We start from the raw sequence: 14,695 nt of genomic DNA on the forward strand, positions 1-14,695 counted from the left end.
GTCCAACAGCCTGAACTACACATGTGCCATCTTGCATTAACCCACTTGATTATTTCATACCTCATCTCCATTATTTCACTTTGAAATGCTCATCTGGGCTGAATTCACCCTCATGCAGAGGGCCAGCAAAAGGCCTATGCCCCACTTCAAGCCTACGCGGAGGCTTACAAATTCATGGATCTTGAGTTAGCCTCTGCACCAAGTCAATTTCACCCTTAAATGATTTTCATGGGGGTCCTCTCACTTTACAGGCAACACAAGTGATACAAGATGGTACACTCAGATAAGGCTGTCAGTATCTGCTGTGGTTTGATCGGTACTTTAATCACTTTGCTAGATTTTAGTTCTGGACTTTCCCACCTACTGTGATTCTCTCTGATTTCGCTATTGGGACCATTGTGTAAATAGCTTGTAAATCTCTTGAGCTGCATGCACATCCTGGCCAAACCCCTTCAGTGTTAGTAAAACTAATTTCCACCGACCCTGGTTATGGACGTCGTTCTTACTATCGATCTCCGCTGTTTCTTTGGCTTGCCCAGCTCATATTCATCATCGTCCAAATCCTGCACAGAAAGGAAGAGTCAGATTTTACACTTGCCTCAAGAACAAACAATGGGGGGGAGGGATAGCTCAGTGGTTTGAGCATTGGCCTGCTAAACCCAGGGTTGTGAGTTCAATCCTTGAGGAGGCCACTTAGGGATCTGGGGCAAAAATTGGTCCTGCTAGTGAAGGCAGGGGGCTGGACTCAATGACCTTTCAAGGTCCCTTCCAGTTCTAGGAGATTGGTATATCTCCAATTATTACCTTTATTACCTAAGGGCTGTTTTATTATCATGCAAAATGTTTCATTTCTGCAACAAAACATGTGCCAGGGACTGATTAGTATTATACGAGTGCACAGGAGAGACTGGCTAAGGCCTAGTCTACACTACAGTTAGGTCGACCTAATTACATCAATGTCTACACTACAGCCATGCTCCCGCTGATGTTAGGCCTGGTCTACACTACAAGATTAGGTTGAATTTAGCTGTGTTAGGTTGATTTTATAAGGAATGCGTCTACACAACCAACCCCATTCTGTCAACCTAAAGGGCTCTTAAAATTGACTGCTGTACTCCTCCACGACGAGGGCAGTAGCGCTAAAAATCGACCTTCCTAGGTCGAATTTGGGGTACTGTAGACAGAGCACTGTGGAATTCAAGGGTATTGGCCTGCGGGAGCTATCCCAGAGTTCTCCAATGTGACCGCTCTGGACAGCACTTTCAACTCCAATGCACTAGCCAGGTACACAGGAAAAGCACTGGGAACTTTTGAATTTCATTTCCTGTTTGGTCAGCGTGGTGAGCTCGGCAGAAGAGGTGACCATGCAATCCCAGAATCACAAACGAGCTCCAACATGGAGCGAACGGGAGACACTGGATCTGATTGCTGAATGGGGAGAAGAATCTGTGCAGGCAGAACTCCAATCCAGCAGAAGAAATGCTGATATATATGCCAAAATCACACAGGGCATGGTGGTCAGAGGCTACACCAGGGACAAATAGCAGTGCCGCGTGAAAATTAAGGAGATCAGGCAAGCCTACCAAAAGACAAAGGAGGCAAACGGTCGTTCTGAGTCAGAGCCCCAGACATGCCACTTTATGATCAGCTGCATGCCATTCTAGGGGGGGACCCTACCACTACCCCACCACTGTCCGTGGACACCTGCAAGACGGCAGCCTCACGCAACATGGATGAGGAAGAGGAGGAGGAGGAGGAGGAGAACGCGCAGCAGGCAAGCAGAGAATCTATTCTCCCCGGCAGCCAGGACCTTTACCTCACCCTGGAGCCAAGACCCTCCCAGGGTGAATTGTTCCCGGACCCTGAAGGCAGAGAAGGCACCTCTGGTGATGCACAGTGTGCCTCGGTGCTCTTCTAATTGCCCTGGTGTCTGGCTGTTCAAAATTGGCCGCCAGGAGATTTTCCTCAACCTCCCACCCTGCTATAAAAGTCTCCCCCTTACTTTCACAGATATTATGGCGCACACAGCAACAACAATGGGACTATTGCTTTTGCTGAGGTCTGATATACTCAGCAAACAGCGCCAGTGCCCTTTTAAATGTCCAAAGGCACATTCTACCACCATTCTGCACTTGCTCCACCTATAATTGAACTGCTCCTTACTGCTGTCCAGGCTGCCTGTGTATGGCTTCATGAGCCATGGGAGCAAGTGGTAGGCTGGGTCCCCAAGGATAACTATTGGCATTTCAACATCTCCAACGGTAATTTTCGTGTCTGGGAAGAAAGCCCCTTCTTGCAGCTTTCCGAACAGCCCAGAGTTCCGAAAGATCTGAGCGTCATGCACCTTTCCCGACCATCTCATGTTGATGTCAGTGAAACAGCCCTTGTGTTCCACCAGTGCTTGCTACACCATTGAGATGAATCCCTTGCAGTTTATGTACCGTTTGGCAAGGTGGTCCGGTGCCAAGATAGCAATATGCGTTCCATCTGTCGCCCCACCACAGTTAGGGAACCCCATTGAAGCAAAACCATCTACTATGACCTGCACATTTCCAAGAGTCACTACCCTTCTTAGCAGAAGATTATTGATTGCCTTGGCTACTTGGATCACAGCAGCCCCCATGATAGATTTGCCTACTCCGAATTGATTCCTGACTGACCGGTAGCAGTCAGGCATTGCAAGCTTCCACAGGGCTATCTCCACTCGCTTCTCAACTGTCAGGGCAGCTCTCATCTTGATATTCCTGCACTTCAGAGCAGAGGAAAGCAACTCAAAAGTTCCATGAAAGTGGCCTTACACATGCGAAAGTTTCACAGCCACTGGGAATTATCCCAGACCTGCAACACTATGGGGTCCCACCAGTCTGTGCTTGTTTGCTGGGCCCAGAATCGGCATTCCTCTGTATCCACATGACCCAATGCCGCCATGATATCCCAATTGCCACATCCCGTGCTTTCAGGAACGTCTATGTCCATGTCCTCCTCACAATCTTCCTTTTGCTTGGGGCTCCTAGCTAGGCTCTGCACATACTGCAGGATAATGCGCAAGGTATTTAAAAAACTTACAAAAGCAGTGCGCAGCTGAGTGGGCTCCATGCTTGTGCGTCTGCACGGATAACCGAGGAAAAAAGGCGTGAAACAATTGTTTGCTGTTGCTTTCAGGGAGGGAAAAAGGGAGGGAGGGAAGACTGACCACATGTGCCCAAAACCACTCGCGACAATGTTTTTGCCCCATCAGGCATTGGGAGCTTAACCCAGAATTCCAATGGGCAGCAGGGACTGTGGGAACTGTGAGATAGCTACCCAAGGTGCACCATTCCATGAGTCGATGCTAGCCATGGTTTTGAGGACACACTTCACTGACATAACGTGCTTATTGGCAGGGCCAGCTCCAGTGTTTCTGCTGCCCCAAGTGGCAAAACAAAACAAAAAGAAAAGCCGTGATCGGCGGCACTTCGGCGGCAGCTCTACTGCCGCCGCTTCATTCTTTGGCGGCAGGTCCTTCCCTCCAAGAGGAACTGAGGGACCCGCCGTCGAATTGCCGCTGAAGAGCCGGACGTGCCGTCCCTTTCCGTTGGCCGCCCCAAGCACCTGCTTGCTGCGCAGGTGCCTGGAGCTGGCCCTGCTTATTGGTGACAAACACAATGGACTGTATAAAATCGGTTGCTAAAGATAGACTTCTATAAAATCAAACTAATTTCGTAGTGTAGACATGCCCTAAGTGCCCTACTACACTGACATAACTCCACCTCCATGAGAGGTGTGGGGCTTATGTCAGTGTAGTTAGGGTGATGCAGTTTCTGTGTAGACATTGCTTAACTTACATGAGCTGTTGGTTGTCATTCTTGTCAATTTTACAGCTCTGCACTGGAGCCATGAAATTGACAAAGGCTGGAAGGCTCCATGCTGTGAACCCCATGCCTGACTGTCATCCCAGGGCAGGTGGGGTGTGTGATGTTGCACTCTATATGATTTTATGAAAAAAAGTTAATGTAACTGGAATATGCTTCATGCAAAAGGTCTCTTGTAAGATATCATTACAAAGCTTTTGGGGGAGGGATAGCTCAGTGGTTTGAGCATTGGCCTGCTAAACCCAGGGTTGTGAGTTCAATCCTTGAGGGGGCCACTTAAGGATCTGGGGCAAAAATTGGTCCTGCTAGTGAAGGCAGGGGCTGGACTCGATGACCTTTCAAGGTCCCTTCCAGTTCTAGGAGATTGGTATATCTCCAACTATTATAATCTACTGAGTGTGAGCATCCTATTTGTATAAATGTACAACTCTTGTATCTGAAACTAGAAATATGAAATACAACTCTGAGGGCCTATTGCAATTATGCAAAGCGTGGGCCTTTAATGGTGGTTTGGAATCTTGATGACTCCCACTAACCAGGACAAATGACTGCAGATGGCTGTAAGTCATCCTGTATACGTGTGTGCTGGCAAGTGGGTAATGAAGTCTTAGGCCTGGTCTACACTAAGGGCAGGGGTCGAACTAGGGTACGAAAGTTCAGCTACGTGAATAGCGTAGCTGAACTCAAAGTACCCTAGTTCGAACTACTTACCCGTCCAGACGCCGCGGGATCGAAGTCCGCGGCTCCAAGGTCGACTCCGCCACCGCCGTTTGCAGTGGTGGAGTTCCAGAGTCGACCGGAGCACGCGGGGAGTTCGAACTATCGCGTCTAGATTAGACGCGATAGTTCGAACTCCGAGAAGTCAAACTCACTGCGTCGACCCGCGCGGTAAGTGGAGACCTACCCTTACAGTGACATGTGATCATGTCACCTGAACTGGAATCCATCTTTAACTTGGTGCTTTTCCATTGAGAAGGAGAGGGTGGGAACCCAGAAGGACAAAGGATTCCTGTCTTATGCAAAAGATATATAAATGAGTGGAACAGAACAAAGCAGGAGGAGCCATCATGAGGAATCCCCTAGCTACCACCTGAGCTGGAACAAGGGCTGTACCGGGGCAAGAACTGTGCCCAGACTAGGAAGGCATCCAGTCTGCAAAAGAGACTTATTAAAACATCTCTCAGGGTGAGATTTTTACCTGTACTCAGTTGTATTACTGTATTAGGCTTAAATTTGCATGTTTTATTTTATTTCATTTGGTAATTCACTTTGTTCTGTCTGTTACTACTTGGAACCACTTAAATCCTACTTTCTGTATTTAATAAAATCACTTTTTACTTAGTAACTAACTCAGAATATGTATTAATACCGGGGGGTGGGGGAGGAAGGGAGAGCAAAGAGCTGTGCATCTCTCTATCATTGTTATAGAGGGTGAACAATTTATGAGTTTACCCTGCATAAGCTTTATACAGAGTAAAACATTTGGGGTTTGGACCCCATTGGGAGTTGGGCCTCTGAGTGTTAAAGGCAGGAACACTTCTGTTAGCTGCTTTCAGTTAAGTCTGCAGCTTTGGAGCAAGTAATTCAGACCCTGGGTCTGTGTTGGAGCAGATGGGTGTGTCTGGCTCAGCAAGACAGGGTGCTGGGGTCCCGAGCAGGCAGGGAAAGCAGGAGCAGAAGTAGTCTTGGCACATCAGGTGGCAGCTCCCAAGGGGGGTTCCATGATCTAACCCATCACAGGGGGCACCAGCTAGAGCATGGCTGCTGCCCAGGCTCCCCACTCCGAACTGAGCTCTGGGCTCCTGGCCCCCTGCTGGGAACCTGGGAGGAGAGGGGGGCAGCCAGCCACCCCTCACTGCCCCCTTAAGTCAGTGGAAGCACTCCTGATGAGGATTCACACCACCAACAGAAGAAGGGCAGCAAGGACATGAAAAACTGCAGTAACTTCTGAGGGAGCTGTAAGTGGATCTAACATAGGTTGAGTTAAGCTTGTAGTGTAGACGTGCCCTCAGTCTTCACCTGCAGGGTTTTAAGTACTGGGGAGGCAGAGACATAGCCCTGAGTAAAGACAAGCAAAGGATTGTACTGATCCTGCATAGAGAAAGGCAGAGAGAACTAAACCCTCGGAGTGCAGCATGTTGCTGAGCAACCAGGGCTCAGACACGTCAACATAAATACCAGCACCTTGCTGAAGCCACTATCCTTTTCTCTGAAATCTCAGCTTTCCCTTACATCAGTCTCTAGCTGCAATGGTGCAAAGCCCCAAAAACAGGAGTGGAATATCCTGTGCTAAGAGGAGTCAGCAGACAGCCCAGAATACCCTGAAGAGATGTCAAGTACCTCATTGTGCCAGCAAGACAATAACTCGGAGGCCTATTGGTAATTCATCATTTAAAAGTCAACACAATGATTGCGTCCCTCATGTAAGGAAAGAAAAGGGAAGGTCACAGACCGGGCCATTTACAGAGAGCGATCCCTCATTTTGGTGACAGAAATGGGTGGCATTCGGGAGACACCGTCACTCCACCTTTCACACACTGAAGATGCAGAGCCAAGATTGGAGCCAGAGCCATTTTGAACATCTGCACAACCTATCATGAGCAGTGTCTCATTCCAGCGATTCACATGGGTTGAGTGTGGCAGAGTTCCATCATCTTTCTTGCCCCAATTGGACCCATCGGAGGCTGAGGCTGCTTAAGAAGCAGCCTGGAGAGATCTCTGTTGTGACTGTCCTTCTAGCCAGGAACGTTCAATTGCACAGAGTTCAAAGGAAGGGGAAAACACTGGGGAGAAAAACAATCTATGCACCACATACAGCTACCCACTGCCGTTCAGATTTAAAAGTTATAGACCATGGGCAAGTTTAATTCTAGGCTGTAGGGCCCTGTGACATGGTGTACAGGTTCTCTGAGGCCCCCTGCTGGAGGCCTTGCGGTCCTACCACACCCCACCCCAGAAAAGGAACAGCAAAGGTGGGTCCCCCCAGACCTGCCTAGAAAGGCTGCAGAGAGGGAGCCAATCAGAGCACTGCAGGCTCAATTAAAAAGGAGCTGCAAGAGCTGAGCGAGTACTATCAGTTTACACCCTTCTAGGGAAGAAATCCTTTGTAGAGCACTGAACAGCAGCTTCTCATACAATACCTGTCCATGGATAGCATCATCACTGGCTTCCTGCTCGGAAGAGAAGCTCTCATACTCTTCTTCAGAATAGTTATCTGTAATGTAAGGAAAGGGCACAAAGTCTTATAAGACTCCCTTTGGAAAGAAGGGGAAGCCTTGTTGCTCAGGAGAGCAAACGTCAAAAAATTCACACTGGCTAACATTCCTAGAATCAAGGAATATGAACATTTGGGGAGAAGACTAAGGGTGTATCTTTTAGCTGCACTAGACAGGTGGGATGAGAACTTGCCACAGAGAGAGGGAGGATGATAAATACTCAGCTAGTAGACAGGAAATTCACTCACAAAGTAGAGAAGGTTGGCATGCAGGTGAGCTCTTGCCTTGGAGGGAGCCAGTCTGCAATGCCCATCCCAATAGGAAATAAGTAGGGGCCGCTGGCATATAGTCCAAGATGGAGTGGGCATCACTCAGCCTCTACCCATGGGGCAACTCAAGCTACCCACTTTACCAGGATTTTTTTCCCCTAACCAGGCACAACTGGTATGCAGGACCAAATATGGTTAGGGAAAAAAAGATCCTGTTCCTTACTGAAATGATACACCAAGTAAATTGTCTCATTCTATTCTGGACTCCAACTAGGCATCTGTGTGGTGCATGCCCATGTATCTTGCAACATGGACTTCCTATCTGAAATCAGAATTAAGCCATTATTCTGTCACGGTGCAGGTACAGAGAGCAGATGTCATGTAAAGGGAAGGCTTCCAAGCATGGAAACCAAGATATTTTACGCACACTGCATAAAAATCACAGATTTGTGCTCAGATAATTTAAGTTAGTGTCACTTAGACTGTTACCATGAGCGCATTTTGGAAGAGTAGCTTATTTGGTTGAGTTGGCTAGCCCAGTGGTTCTCAACCAGGGGTACGTGTACCTCTGCGGGTACTCAGAGGTCTTCCAAGGGGTACATCAACTTATCTAGATATTTGCCTAGTTTTACAACAGGCTATATAAAAAGCACTAGCAAAGTCAGTATAAACTAAAATTTCATAGATAATGATTTGTTTATACTGCTCTGTATACTATACACTGAAATGTAAGTACAATCTTTATATTCCAATTGATTTTTACCATAAATCATAAAATAAATGAGAGTCAGCAATGTTTCAGTAATAGTGTGCTCTGACACTTCTGTATTTCTATGTCTGATTTTTTGAGGTGAAACTTGGGGGTTCACAAGACAAATCAAACTTCTGAAAGGGGTACAGTAATCTGGAAAAGTTGAGAGCCACTGAGCTAGCCCAACCCTAGAACCTGGTGACTCCATAGCAAGATATAGTTGATTAAGAACAAGCAGTAACATGTTACAAATCTGTCGCTTCTTAAGGATATCACTTTTTTTTTTTTGAACAACCCATGAACTTACTCTCCAGAAGTATGCAAGATTTAGTCACGCGAGGTAAACCAGAGTAACAAGGGAAAAGACGGTTACTCACCTTTGTAACTGTTGTTCTTCGAGATGTGTTGCTCATATCCATTCCAATTAGGTGTGCGCGCGCCACGTGCACGTTCGTCGGAAGACTTTTTACCCTAGCAGCACTTGGTGGGTTGGCTGGGCACCCCCTGGAGTGGCGCCGCTATAGCGCCGAATATATACCCCCTGCCGACCCATCCACTCCTCAGTTCCTTCTTGCCGGCTACTCCAACAGCGGGGAAGGAGGGCGGGTTTGGAATGGATATGAGCAACACATCTCGAAGAACAACAGTTACAAAGGTGAGTAACCGTCTTTTCTTCTTCGAGTGCTTGCTCATATGCATTCCAATTAGGTGATTCCCAAGCCTTACCTAGGCGGTGGGGTTGGAGTGAGACGTCGCGGAGTGTAAGACCGCTGAGCCAAAGGCAGCATCGTCTCTAGATTGCTGAACCAATGCGTAATGTGCCGCAAAGGTATGGATGGAAGACCAGGTGGCGGCCCTGCAGATTTCTTGAATGGGCACATGGGCCAGGAAGGCAGCCAAGGAGGCCTGAGCTCAAGTAGAATGGGCAGTCAGATGTCCAGCGGGAACCTGCGCCAAGTCATAGCATGCCCAGATACAAGACGTCACCCAAGAAGCAATTCGTTGGGAGGAGACGGGCATACCCTTCATGCGGTCAGCGACAGCCACAAAGAGCTGAGGAGACCGCCGGAAGGGCCTGGTTCTCTCAATATAAAAGGCGAGAGCCCTGCGGACGTCCAAGGTGTGCAGTTGCTGCTTCCGACGCGATGAGTGCGGTTTCGGGAAGAAAACAGGGAGGAAAACGTCCTGATTGACGTGGAATGCAGACACCACTTTCGGGAGAAAGGCTGGGTGCGGTCGGAGCTGTACCTTGTCCTTATGGAAGACCGTGTAAGGAGGATCTGCAGTGAATGCGTGAAGTTCCAAAACTCGTCTCGCCGATGTAATGGCGACGAGGAAGGCCGTCTTCCAGGAGAGGTACAGCAACGAGCAGGTGGCCAAAGGCTCAAAGGGATGACGCGTAAGCTGAGCCAACACCAGGTTCAAGTCCCAAGTAGGGGCAGGTCTCCTGACCTGAGGGTACAGACGTTCCAAGCCCCTACGAAATCTGGACACCATATGGTGAGAGAAGACTGTAGAGCCTGCGTCTCCGGGATGGAAGGCGGAAATGGCAGCAAGGTGCACCTTAATGGACAAGACCGACAGGTTCTGCTCCTTAAGGGACCATAAGTAGTCCAGGATAATGGGGATGGGTACCTGATCCGGGAGGAAACCCCGCTGAGCGCACCAACAAGAGAAGCGCTTCCTACTCCCCAATAGGACCTGCTGCACAGCATCCAAACAGCGCAACTCCGACTCGTTTAGCCAGAGAGTAGCCATGCTGTCAGATGGAGGGACTGTAGGTCCGGGTGGTGAAGTCTGCCGAAGTCCTGGGATATGAGGTCTGGATAGAGTGGCAAGGGTATCGGATCTGCCACTGAGAGGTCGAGCAACTGCGTGTACCAATGTTGCCTCAGCCACGCGGGAGCAATTAGGATCAGCCGAGCCCTGTCTCTGCGGAGCTTGAGGAGGACTCGGTGGACGAGTGGGAACGGAGGGAAGGCATAAAGGAGGCGATCATTCCACGGGAGCAGGAACGCATCCGAGAGGGAGCCCGGGGAGCGACCCTGCAGGGAGCAGAACTGCTGGCACTTCCGGTTCTGTCGGGAGGCGAAAAGGTCTATGAGGGGAAACCCCCACTTTTGGAAGACCGAATAGAGGACGTCCAGGTGGATGGACCACTCGTGAGTGAGGAAGGATCTGCTCAATTGGTCCGCCAAGGTGTTCCAGACTCCTGGGAGAAAGGATGCTACCAGGTCTATTGAGTGGGCTATGCAAAAGTCCCAAAGCAGAATCCCCTCCCGACAGAGAGGGAAGGATCGCGTTCCCCCTTGCTTGTTGATATAATACATGGCGGTTGTGTTGTCCGTGAAAACCGAGACACAACGACCTTGTAGCTGATCCTGGAATGCCTGACACGCCAGGCGGACTGCCCTCAACTCCCGAACGTTTATATGCAGCGCCAACTCCTGGGGAGACCAAAGGGCTTGAGTACGAAGTCGCCCCAGATGTGTGCCCCATCCCAGAGACGACGCGTCCGTTGTTAAAGACACCGAGGGTTGCGGCGGATGGAATGGGAGGCCCGAACACACCAGGGACTGCGACCTCCACCAATTGAGGGAGGCGAGGACACTCGGTGGAATGGTGAGCATCATGTCTATGGCGTCTCTGCCCGGACGGTACGTCGAGGTGAGCCAAGTTTGAAGGGGCCTCATGTGCAGCCTGGCGTGCTGTGTCACGAATGTGCACGCTGCCAGGTGGCCGAGGAGGCAGAGGCAAGAGCGCGCCGAGGTTGTCGGAAAGTCCTGGAGCGTCTGAACGAGAGAGACAATAGAGTGAAAGCGAGGCAAGGGCAGACTGGCTGTTGCGAGAGTGGAGTCTAGCAATGCCCCGATGAACTCTATTCTCTGCGTAGGTACTAGGGCGGATTTCCCTACGTTGAGCAAGAGTCCTAGACGGCCGAACATGTCTTTGACAATGTCTACTGCTGTGGTCACTTGCGCGGCCGAGGTTCCTCGAATTAGCCAATCGTCGAGGTATGAAAAGACATGAATTCGGCGGCGGCGGCAGGCTGCAACTACTGCCATGCACTTTGTAAACACCCGCGGGTCCGTGGAGAGGCCGAAGGGGAGGACTGTAAACTGAAAGTGCTGGCGGCCCACCAAAAACCGTAAATACCGCCTGTGCGGAGGGTATATAGAAATATGGAAATATGCGTCCTTCATGTCGAGAGCCGCGTACCAATCTCCGGGATCCAGGGAAGGGATGATGGTCCCCAGGGATACCATGCGAAACTTGAACTTTTTCAGGTACTTGTTCAGGCCTCGCAGGTCCAGGATAGGTCGGAGACCCCCTTTCGCCTTGGGGATTAGAAAGTAACAGGAATAAAACCCCTTGCCCCTTGAGTCCTCTAGTACCTCCTCTATAGCCCCGATGGTCCGGAGCTGGCGTACCTCCTGCAAGAGGAGTTGCTCGTGAGAGGGGTCCCTGAAGAGGGACGAGGAAGGGGGGTGGGAGGGTGGGGTTGAAAGAAACTGAAGGTGGTATCCCAGTTCCACCGTGCGAAGGACCCCACGATCGGAAGTGATGTGGGACCATGCAGGGAGGAAAAAGGAAAGACGGTTGTAAAACAAAAATGGGTCCTCGGAGGTCATCGGTACGCTGCTCTCGGGCGCACCCTCAAAAGTTTGGTTTCGGGCCCGCGGGTGGTTTAGAGGAGCCGGAGTTGTTGTTGCCTCCCTGAGGTCCGGACTGTCGTCTGCGCATATAGCAACTTCAACGCCTCGCAAAGTCCTGCCTCGGTCTTGGTGGGAGGGTAAGGACGCTGAGGCTGAGGGCGGAAGGGCCGCCTTTGAGTCTGCATCCCGAGCGAACGCATAATCACCCAATTGTCCTTCAGACTTTGAAGCCTGGTATCCGTCTTTTCAGAAAATAGGCCCTTGCCATCGAATGGGAGGTCCTGAAGCGTATACTGGAGCTCAGGTGGCAGGCCCGACGCCTGAAGCCACGAAATGCGTCGCATCGCTATGCCTGATGCGACTGTACGAGCAGCCGAGTCTGCAGCTTCCAGCGAGGCCTGGAGCGAGGTACGCGCCACCTTTTTGCCTTCCTCCAACAATGCTGAGAACTCTTGTCTGGAGTCCTGAGGCATGAGCTCAGAGAACTTGCTCACTGACTGCCAGGTGTTATAATTGTACCTGCTTAGCAGGGCCTGCTGGTTTGCTACTCGCAGTTGGAGGCCCCCTGCGGAGTAGACCTTGCGGCCCAAGAGGTCCATACGTCTGTCCTCCCTGGATTTTGGTGCGGGGTCCTGCTGTCCATGGCGCTCCCTGTCATTAACAGATTGCACGACCAATGAGGAAGGAGGGGGGTGCACGTACAAGTACTCGTAGCCCTGGGAGGGCACTATGTATTTGCGTTCAAACCCTCTGGCGGTCGGTTGGATAGACGCCGGGGATTGCCAGATGGTGTCTGCTCTGGCCTGGATTGAGCGAATAAAGGGGAGCGCCACACGAGTGGGGGCCTCCGCTGTCAAGATATCAACGACCAGGTCCTCCACCTCTGGGACTTCCTCGGCGGGCAAGTTGATATTTTGTGCTACACGCCGGAGGAGGTCCTGATGTGAACCAAGGTCGATCGGAGGTGGACCGGATGCGGACGTACCAGCCACTGCCTCATCCGGGGAAGAGGAAGAGGAAAGGCCCGGAACAAGTGGGTCCTGAAGTGGCTCTTGGTCCTGGGCAACATCTGGGGTCGGAGAGGCTTGGACCTCAGGAACAGGCGCCGAAACTTCTTCAGTGTCGGTCGCTGGAGGCCTGCTAACCGTCGCCTCTGGCACGCAATGCTCTGCAGCCACCGGGCGAGGTGGTACCGCGGGCTCGCCTTGGGCCTGATGGTACGCCCAAGGCATCCAGAAGGGCCACTGCTGCGGTGCATGGTCCGAGGCGTGATGTCCTGGGAAACCCTGCTATTAATGTCTGAGTCCCCATAATAGGCAGAGCCGGCGTGAGACGAGGCCGAGGCGTGCCTGGATGGCCATGGCGGAGCTGTGCTGGAATAGGGCGGGTCCCTGTAGGCAGAGCGGCCCTGCTCCGTACGTCGCCCCGGAGAGCGGTGCCGGGAGTCGTAGCGGTACCGCGATGGAGATCGGGACCTACTACCAGCGCGGTGCCGGGAGGTCGACCGATGCCTAGAGTCCCTGCGTCTCGACCTGCTATGGGAGACACGGTACCGAGATCAGTGCCAGGAGTGGGAGCGGTGCCGGGAGTACCGGGATGGTGAACGGGACCGCGATCGGTGCCATGAATAGGACCGGTGCCTTGATGGGTAGTGGTACCGGGACTGTGAACGGTGCCATGATCTTGATCGGCGACCGGATCTCGATCGTCCTCGGGAGCGCGACCCGGAGCGTCGACGCTCGACAGTGCCCTGTGAGGGATGCCTCACCATGGCTGGCTTGCCTAGAGAATGAGGGGCCCGCACCGGCGGTGCCGGGGGCTGAGGCGGCCCTGGGTCCGTGAGGGCAATGAGGTCTCTTGCCGTTGTGAAAGTCTCCGGCGTAGAGGGCTCAATAAGCTCTACCACGGCGGGGGCCGGGGAGTCAACGGGCACCGGACTCAACGGCCCCTGAGAGGCCGGAATCGACGGTGCAGTGGTGGGCAGTGCCGCGGCAGATGAAGGTGCCGGGCGATCCGCTCTCAGTGCGTGCTCAGACTGCGCCCCAGACGCGGGTGCCACAGGAGTCTTGCGCTTCTTCCCCCGTGGGGAGAGTGACCGGTGCCGTGGATGAGACAACGGCTGGTGCAGGGCCTTCGCGGTGCCGGTGGTTCCCGGTGTGGAGGTAGAACTTGATCCTGGTGCCGGCGGCGGAGTTGGTGCAGGAGGAGTGAGCGCCGCTTCCATTAGGAGCTGCCTAAGGCAAATGTCCCGCTCCTTTTTTGTTCGGGGCTTAAAAGCCTTGCAAATGCGGCACTTGTCCGCCAAATGGGATTCCCCGAGGCACCTAAGACAGGAGCTGTGCGGGTCTCCTATGGGCATCGGCCTACGGCAGGTCGAGCACTGCTTGAACCCCGGCGAGCCGGGCATGGGCCCGGCACCGGGCGAGGGAGAAAAGGGCTAAGCCCCAACCCCTCTCAACTATTTACACTAACTATTACTAAAAAAACAATAAAAGTTAACTATAACACGAAGACTGAAAACTATATACACTATAACTATAGGAAAAACGAGTGAAAAGCTAGGGAAGTGGAGGACAGCTAAGCCGCGCTCCACTGTTCCAACGACCAACACAGGCGGTAAGAAGGAACTGAGGAGCGGATGGGTCGGCAGGGGTATATATTCAGCGCTATAGCGGCGCCACTCCAGGGGGCGCCCAGCCGACCCACCGAGTGCTGCTAGGGTAAAAAGTCTTCCGACGAACGTGCACGCAGCGCGCGCACACCAAATTGGAATGCATATGAGCAAGCACTCGAAGAAGAATCTAGCCTCCAGAGGTCTTGCAGAGAAAGCTATCTATGGAAGAACTTCTCATCCTGTTTGTTTTTTTTAACAGCCAGTTGATACAGCAGTCACCAATCAAAAACAGGACAAGGAGATAAACATTTATATCTAACTTACTAATGGAATTTTCAA

General features: G+C 51.7%; 1 protein-coding gene across 7 annotated transcripts in view; it reads right to left on the reverse strand.

The window, feature by feature from the left end:
* PACS2 (phosphofurin acidic cluster sorting protein 2) overlaps positions 1-14,695 on the reverse strand; it is a 191,518-nt gene that overhangs the window by 91,574 nt on the left and 85,249 nt on the right. For 5 of the 7 annotated variants that reach the window (XM_039483783.1, XM_039483781.1, XM_039483780.1 and 2 more), the window contains 2 exons: positions 6,992-7,065; positions 483-563 (listed from right to left, as the gene is read on the reverse strand). In XM_039483783.1, the coding sequence (XP_039339717.1) occupies positions 483-563; positions 6,992-7,065 (155 nt within the window). The remainder of the gene's footprint in view (positions 1-482; positions 564-6,991; positions 7,066-14,695) is intronic. The other 2 variants (XM_039483786.1, XM_039483782.1) reach the window with 1 other exon arrangement.

The sequence above is a fragment of the Mauremys reevesii genome, linkage group 8 (genome assembly GCF_016161935.1).
Source record: "Mauremys reevesii isolate NIE-2019 linkage group 8, ASM1616193v1, whole genome shotgun sequence".
NCBI classification, from domain to species: Eukaryota; Metazoa; Chordata; order Testudines; family Geoemydidae; genus Mauremys; species Mauremys reevesii.